The 8,126-nt window shown below is 41.7% G+C and overlaps 1 protein-coding gene across 1 annotated transcript in view; it reads right to left on the minus strand.

The window, feature by feature from the left end:
• The window catches only part of ubxn4 (UBX domain protein 4), a 58,000-nt gene extending 50,075 nt beyond the window's left edge, over positions 1 to 7,925 (minus strand). The window contains exon 1 of the mRNA XM_060827840.1: positions 7,747 to 7,925. Within this exon, the coding sequence (XP_060683823.1) occupies positions 7,747 to 7,828 (82 nt within the window). The 5' untranslated portion in view covers positions 7,829 to 7,925. The remainder of the gene's footprint in view (positions 1 to 7,746) is intronic.
• Positions 7,926 to 8,126: the final 201 nt, after the last annotated feature.

The raw sequence follows: 8,126 nt of genomic DNA on the forward strand, positions 1-8,126 counted from the left end.
TGTTAAGATATGGGGTAAACACCCCCTGCAAATTTAAACCAGTAACACAGAAAAAAATTACCCAGTGTGGTAATCTGTTAAAATTCGAGGCGCCAAGAACTATCCTAAAGGTCACTATTTAAAGTTAAAATTGACAGCTTTATTTTTTAAAGTCAAACAGAAAAATTAACACCTATTTACAATTCCTTCCTCTAACCTAACTTTGACTTTTCCTCTACAATTCTGGTCCAATAAAACCCCCTATTAAGATTTACAGAAAAATTAAAATTTGAAAACCAGCCAGCTGATTAATCTCATGGTATCTTCCTCTGTAGATTTGCTCTCCAGATCGGTGTCAATGTTTTCTCTGGGCAACCTCCTTCTCTGGACAGGTATCTCTCAGTTTTGACTAGCAGCCTACAACTGTTGGTCTTTTTGCAGTTCTCCCTCAACTGTTCGATTTCTTTAATATTTATACCCCAAAGCATCAAACTGTTTCATTGTTTTAATATTGTCAAAATACCAAATTTAAACTTGGTTGGAGTTCAGTATCTTGGGTATACTTTAAACTGATTGGTAGAATTCAAATTCTACCAATGTCATATGCTAAATTCTCCAGCACTGTATGCTTGCTAAGTCGTTCACTTTCCTCAAGGTACAGTACACCTCTCCACCTTCATTACATACTCAATACCCTGTCCGATGAAGGATAGCATGCCTTCTTAACCACTATCGACCGCATTGCCACCTTCAGGGTACAATGGACCTGAAAATCCAGATCTCTCGGTACATCAATTTTCCCCAGGGCTTTTCCATTTACCATTGTTGCCCCATTTCTGTATCATTTGAAGCAAACCCTCAGAGACACGGCATGGCTCTACCTTCTTCATCTTTATTCCGAGCCCTGGAGAGAGAACGATCACCACGTACACAAAGACACGAATCTTCAGTCTTCTCTTGAAACAGCAGATTCTTAAGGAATTGTACAGTCACTTACAGTGAACACCATCCAAAAAAGGTAACATCTATATTGATTGGGTGACCGTTAAAATTTGTAAGCATCAATAGTAAAGATTAAGCCATCTGGCATTACACAATAGACGTTCTTCACCTCGTTAAACTACTACCTTTACCTCCAGCATCTTAGTGTTTACTGCAAGTTCTTATCTGGTCAAAGTCATGTTAGCTGAGCCTTTGTCAAGCAACCCTAAATTAACTCTTTCCCTATCTGCTCATCCCTTACACACTTTCTCACCGTTTAGTTCACTCTTGAATTGGATCTTGCAAAATGCATCATCTCACATTTGCCAGGATTGAATTCCATCTGCCATTTCTCCTAACCGTCCAATCTATATGCTACTCCACCAATCTTAGTGTAACGTGTAAACTTGCTAATCAGACCATCTATACTTTCCTCCAGATTATTTAAGTATATCACAAACAACAGTGGTCCCAATGTTCCCTGTGGAACACCATCAGTCACAGTTCTCCAGTTTGACAAACTCCCTTCCACTATTATTCTGTCTCCTGCTGCTTAGCCAGTTCTCTATCCACCTAACTAGTACACCCTGGACCCTATGCGACTTCACTTTCTCCATCAGCCTATCATGGGGAACCTAATCAAACGCCTTATTGAAGTCCATGTACTTACATCTACAACCCTTCCCTCATCAATCAACTTAGTCACTTCCTCAAATAATTCTATTAAGTAGGTAAAACATTACCTTCTCTGATCAAATCCATGTTGCCTCTCACTGATAAGCCCATTTTCTTCCAAATGTAAATAGATCCTACCCCTCAGTATCTTTTCCAGCAGCTTCCTTATCACTGACATCAGGCTCACCGGTGTATAATTACCTGGATTATCCTTGCTACCCTTCTTAAAAAAGGGGACAACATTAGCAATTCTCCAGTCCTTTGGCACCTCACCTGTGTTCAAGGATGCTGCAAAGATACCTGATAAGGCCCCAGCTATTTCCTCTCTCACTTCCCTCAGTAAACTGGAATAAATCCCATCCGGACCCGAGAACTTGCCCACATTCATGCCTTTTAGAATACTCAACACTTCCTACCTCCTTATGTCGACTTGACCGAGAGCAATCAAGCATCTATCCTTAACCTCAACAGCCGTCATGTCCCTCTTCTCAGTGAATACCAATGCAAGTGCTCATTAAGAATCTCACCCATTTTTTCTGACTCCATGCATAACTTCCCTCCTTTGTCCTCGAGTGGGCCAAACTTTTCTCTAGTTATCTCTTGCTCCTTATATACGAATAAAAGGCTGAGATTTTTCTGTTTGCTAAAGATATTTCATGACCTCTTTCAGCCCTCTTAATTACTCGTTTCAGATTGGTCCTACATTCCCAATATTCTTCCAAAGCATGGTTTGTTTTCAGTTGCCTGGACCTCATGTGTGCTTCCTTTTCCTTCTTAGCTAGTCTCACAAATTCACCTGTCATCCATGGTTCCCTAATCTTACTATTTCTTTCCCTCATTTCCACAGGAACATGTCTGTCCTGCACTCTAATCAACCTTTCTTTCAAAGCCTTCCAAATATCAAATGTGGATTTACCCTCAAACAGCTGTTCCCAATCCACATTCCCCAGTTCCTGCTCGAATTTTGCGAAAGTTGGCCTTTCTCCAATATAACACTCTTCCTTTAGGGCCACTTGAGTCTTAGCCCATGAGTATTCTAAAACTTACGGAATTACGACCACTATTCCAAAAATAATCCGTGGCCGAAACTTCAACCACCTGGCTGGCTCATTCCCCAATAGCAGGTCCAGTATGGCCCTTTCCCAAGTTGGACTATTTACATATTGCTCTATAAAGCCCTCCTGGATGCTCCTTACAAATTCTGCTCCATCCAGACCTCTGACAATAAGTGAATCCCAGTCAATGTTGGGAAAATTAAAATCTCCCATCACCACCACTGTTGCTCCTACATCTTTCCATAACCCGTTTATACATTTGTACCTCTATCTCACGTTCACTATTGGGAGACCTGTAGTACGGCCCAACTTTGTCACCGTGTCCTTTCTATTTGAGCTCTGCCCATATTGCCTCACTGCTCAAGTCCTCCATCGTGCCCACCTTCAGTACAGATGGGATATCCTCTCTGACCAATAATGCAATTCCTCCACCCCTTTTTACCTCCCTCTCTATCCTGTATGAAGCATCTATATTATAGGATATTTAGTTGTCAATCATGCCCTCCCTTCAACCAAGTCTCAGTAATAGCACTAACATCATACTTCCAGGTACTAACCCAAGTCCGAAATTCATCTACCTTACCTACTACACTTCTACAGGTCTAGTAGATGAGTTAAAGTTCTAAACTGGGGCAAGGCCAATTTTGATGGTACTAAACAGGAACTTTCAAAAGTTGATTGGGGGAGGCTGTTCAAGGTAATAGGAAGATTGTCAAATGGGAGGTTTTGAAAAGCAAGATAAAGACAGGGCCAGCACATTCCTGTTTAGTGAGAAAGGCAAGAGAACACTGGATGACTAACAATATTGAGATGCTAGTCAAGAAAAAGGAGGCAAATGTCAGGCACAGGTAGCTTGGATCAAGTAAATCCCTCAAGTAGGATTGGGAGTGTAGGAGTATACTTAAGGGGGAAATCAAGAGGGCAAAAAAGAGACACAAGTTGGCTTTAGCAGATAAGGTAAAAGAAGAATCCAGTGAGATTCTACAAATAAGCGTAACTAGGGAGAGAGTAGGGCCCCTTAAAGATCAACGAAGTCATCTGGGTCAAAGGAGATTGCCAAGAAACTGGCTAGTGAGTTGAGAAAATTTGTAGCTCAGGTTGAGGTTTTAGACATAGGTTTGCTAGCTGCGCTGGAAGGTTCATTTCCAGATGTTTCATTACCTTATTCGTTAACATCTTCAATGGACCTCATGCAAAGCAATACTGAAACTTCCTGCTTTCTATTTATAAGTTGGGGTTTCTTTGGGTTGGTGATGTCATTTCCTGTGGTGAAGTCACTTCCTATTCCTTTTCTCAGGGGGTGGTAGATGGGGTCTAACTCGATGTGTTTGTTGATAAGAGTTCGAGTTGGAATGCCATGCCTAGAAGCATAGCATTTCAACCAGAACTCTATCAAACACATCGAGTTAGACCCCATCTACCACCCCCTGAGAAAAGGAACAGGAAGTGACCTCACCACAGGAAGTAACATCACCAACCCAAAGAAACCCCAACTTATAAATAGAAAGCAGGAAGTTTCAGCATTGCTTCGCATGAGGTCCATTGAAGATGTTAACGAATAAGGTAATGAAATGTCTGGAAATGAACCTTTCAGCTCAGCTAGCAAACCTACATCCAAAACTGGCTAACGTTGTGCTATTACTTAAGACAGGAAAAGCCAGGGAACTATAGACCAGGGAGCCTGACATAAGTTGTTGGAGGGGATTCTGAGAGACAGGATTCACGCACATTTGGAAAGGAAGGAATGATTAGGGATAGTTACCATGGATGTATGTGGAAGAAACTGTGGTTAACAAATTTGATTAAATTTTTGAAGAAATGACCAAGAAGATTGATGAAGGCAGAACAGTGGACATTGTCTACATGGACTTTAGCAAGGCCTTCAAAAAGATTCCTCATGGTAGACTGGTTAGTAAGGTTAAATTCACAGAATCCAGGGACACCTAGTCAAATGGAAGTAAACTTGGCTTGATGATAGGAGACAGCAGGTGTTGGTTGAAGGTTGTTGTTCAGACAGGTGGCCTGTGAGCAGTGGTGTGCCACAAGGATCCTGTTGTCTGTCATTTCTGTAAACTATTTGGATGAGAATATAGGAGACAAGAAAAGTTAGTTCACGGGTGACACCGAAGAAGGTGATCTAAGAGTACAATGGAATCTTAATCAACTGGGCCAGTGGACTAAGAAATAGCAGATAGAGTTTAATGCAGATAAGTATGAGGTGTCGCATTTTGATAACACAAACCAGGGCAGGATGTACACAGTTAATGATAGCGCCCTTGGGGAGTGTTGTTGAACAGGACGATCCAGGGGTACAGGTTCAAGTGGTGTCACAGAGAGACAGGGTGAAAAAGATATTTGGCACGAGTGCTTCCATTGATCAGAATACTGAGCACAGGAGTTGGGATGTCTTGCTATGGCTATACAAGACACTGGTAAGACCACAATTGAAGCACTGCATATAATCACAATAGCACTGCTGTAAGAATGTCATTATTAAACTGGAAAAGGTGCAAAAAAGATTTACAAAGATGTTACTGAGGCTGGATAGGCTGAGACATTTTTGCCACCAACTCCTCCCCCAGGAGAGAGTACTTTATAGAGATTTATGAAATAATAAGGAGTATAGATAAGATGCATAGCCAAGGTCTTTTCCCAAGGGTAGGGGAGTCAAAATCTAGAGAACATTGGTTTACGGTGAGAGGGGAAAGATTTAAAGAGGACCTGAACTGCAACTTTTCACTGAGGGTGGTGTGTGTATGGAACAAGTGCCAGAGGAAGTGGAGAAGGCGGTATGATTACAACATTTAAAAGACATTTGGACAGGTTCATGGATAGGAAAGGTTTAGAGGGATGCGGGCCAAATGCAGGCAAATGGAATTAGTTCAGTTTAGTAAATCTAGTCAGCATTGTCAAGTTGGGCCAAAGAGTCTCTTTCCGTGCTGTATGACTCCTATGAGGATGGGGAAGTGGAGACAAAAAATAATTCCAAAATGAAACTGGATGCATGCTTGAAAGAAATAACATGCAGAGCTTTGGAGAAGAAATGGGAGAATGGATACAGATTGCTTTGTGGAAAGTTGACATAAGCTGGGTGGGCTGAACGACTGCGTGGCAAATAAGTTACAAACGTTTAGAAATACACAAATCAGAAGGAAAAAAAAGTAATGAACCAGCAACAAAAGATTATGGTTTCACATTGGAGACAACAGATGGGAGGTTTGAAGGCGGCAGAAGAATCAAATCACGAGTTAAGTTTATTTTGACAGTATTACCATTTCTGAAGCCAAAATTTCCAAACCATTTGACAAATGACAATTTTAGCAGAGTGTAATTGTATATAGCCAAGACTTTAAAGTTATTATGTACCTACTGTGCTAACTTTCATGTATCTACTGTACCAACTTTCATAATAATATTATCTACCTAAGTTTTCTATCTCAAAGGAAATGTTAAAAAAAACTTGTGTTACAATCAATTACTTAATCTCCAAAGCAAAAGTGAAATGCTTCCTTTGTTCAAGCTATTGGCAGGTATGTTTAAGTGGTTAGGCTGGTTGACTTAATGACAAATAAATTAAGATAAATAGAATACAATTTTTAATCATAAACATTCAAAGTTCAAATGTATGGATACTTTTGACAGCAGATGTGGGCAGAATAATCTTCCAAATAATTGATTCCTATGCACGCTTGAGTCTAAAAACTTTTCAGAGTTTGAGACACACAAGTCCCATATCTAGACTTGAAATACAAACCTTAAAAATTATTAACTCTAACTGTAGACTAAGCAATCACTAGGCAAAATTATTAAGGGGGGGGCACAAACATATTTACAATCAATCATGAAGCAACAAGGTATTCATTTGCACACTGCGCAATACAGTTTAAAAGGAAACATCTTTACAGAATCCCTTTGCTGTGGGTACTGTCCATTACCCTTTGTTGACTACCAAGAAAAATCACATCAGGATAAGCTTCAAAGGCCATGGGATGCATCAAACATGATAAACCAAACAAAGCAAAACCAAAGTGGAAAATAACACTGAAGTACAAACGAGGACTACACACAGACAAGTAATATAGATATTTTAAATTATTTTACTCTATTTGTCAGCCATCTTGAATTTTCACTTCCCCTCCACTCCTACAGACTATTTCATGCTGATGTATAGTCCCCAAGACATCAGCGTCCTTCTGGTATTTTACTCAAGTCGCAATGTTTCAATCATCAGCCCTTCATACCAATGCTGGCGCCAATTTCATGACAATGGTATTCACAACTGAGTCAAATTTGGTCTTCATTTGACATTGATATTGCTCACTCAATAGCAACTGGCTTTTTATTTTAATCCTTGATCCTTTTTCATACAATAAATTAAACCCCATCCAATATTCCCATCATTGCCTTGCTGAAATCTGGTACATCTATCTCAGCAACAGGACTTAATTCCTATGTTTAGGGTAAATTGCTGGGAGATCAACTTACAAGCAGTGCTAAAATCAATGTTCTTGATATACAGAATCAGGATAAACAGGATAGTGGTCTGGCCCAATAAGTTTTGAGTATCACATTTACAAGGAGACATCATAATCACACAATAAAATAAAAATTGATATGCTAAATGGGGTGCACAGACCACAGGACCACTGCACTTATTGTCTGTGCACCACACAGCCCTTCACATCCATCCAAGCTCTTTCTCTTAAGTTTACCAAACTCGGCCGTTCAAATCCTGCCTCGCTTCTCCGTGCTTTGGAATATCTGTCACGCAACACCATAATAATAATAATAATAAAGAACAATCTGCCTCGCAAAACGCCGATAATAATTCCGAGAGAGGGTGCCGTCTAAACATAAAGCCAGGCCTCGTACTCAATTTAACCAGCCAGCCGGTTGCTGCAGAGGAGGCTACACAATCATAATCAAAACACAAACAGTAAATGTAAACGGCCTGCACAGAGCTGACGTGTCCGGCCTATCCAAGGGCACGGTGAAGCCGAACCGACAAGGCTCCAAGGCGGCTAGGCCACGTCCATCGCCTCCCTCCCCTCCGTACCTCGAATAAAAACAATAAAAACCGCGTTCTGTTGCTTGGCGAAGGCAATGGCGTCGGGAATGCTGCCGTTGAACCAGTGCATGGTGGTCGCCCGTCTCTCTCTGCCTCACCGTCCCAGCCCAGACCAGCTCCGCTCAGATTCTCCTCTCCCTTACCCTCCCCCAGCGCCGGCCCCAAAGCCTCCGCCGGTCCCGTTCACAACGGCGATGACGCAGCACCCACCTTGCACCAGTCACACTCGCCCCAGCGCCGTCAATCACCGGCTCCTCCCGCCCCTCACCCCGAGAGCCGTCAATCAGCGGCTCCTCCCGCCCCTCACCCCTAGTACCGTCAATCACTGGCTCCTCCCGCCCCCTCCCATCGTGCCGTCAATCACTGGC

This window comes from Hemiscyllium ocellatum, chromosome 7, assembly GCF_020745735.1.
Source record: "Hemiscyllium ocellatum isolate sHemOce1 chromosome 7, sHemOce1.pat.X.cur, whole genome shotgun sequence".
NCBI lineage: Eukaryota > Metazoa > Chordata > Chondrichthyes > Orectolobiformes > Hemiscylliidae > Hemiscyllium > Hemiscyllium ocellatum.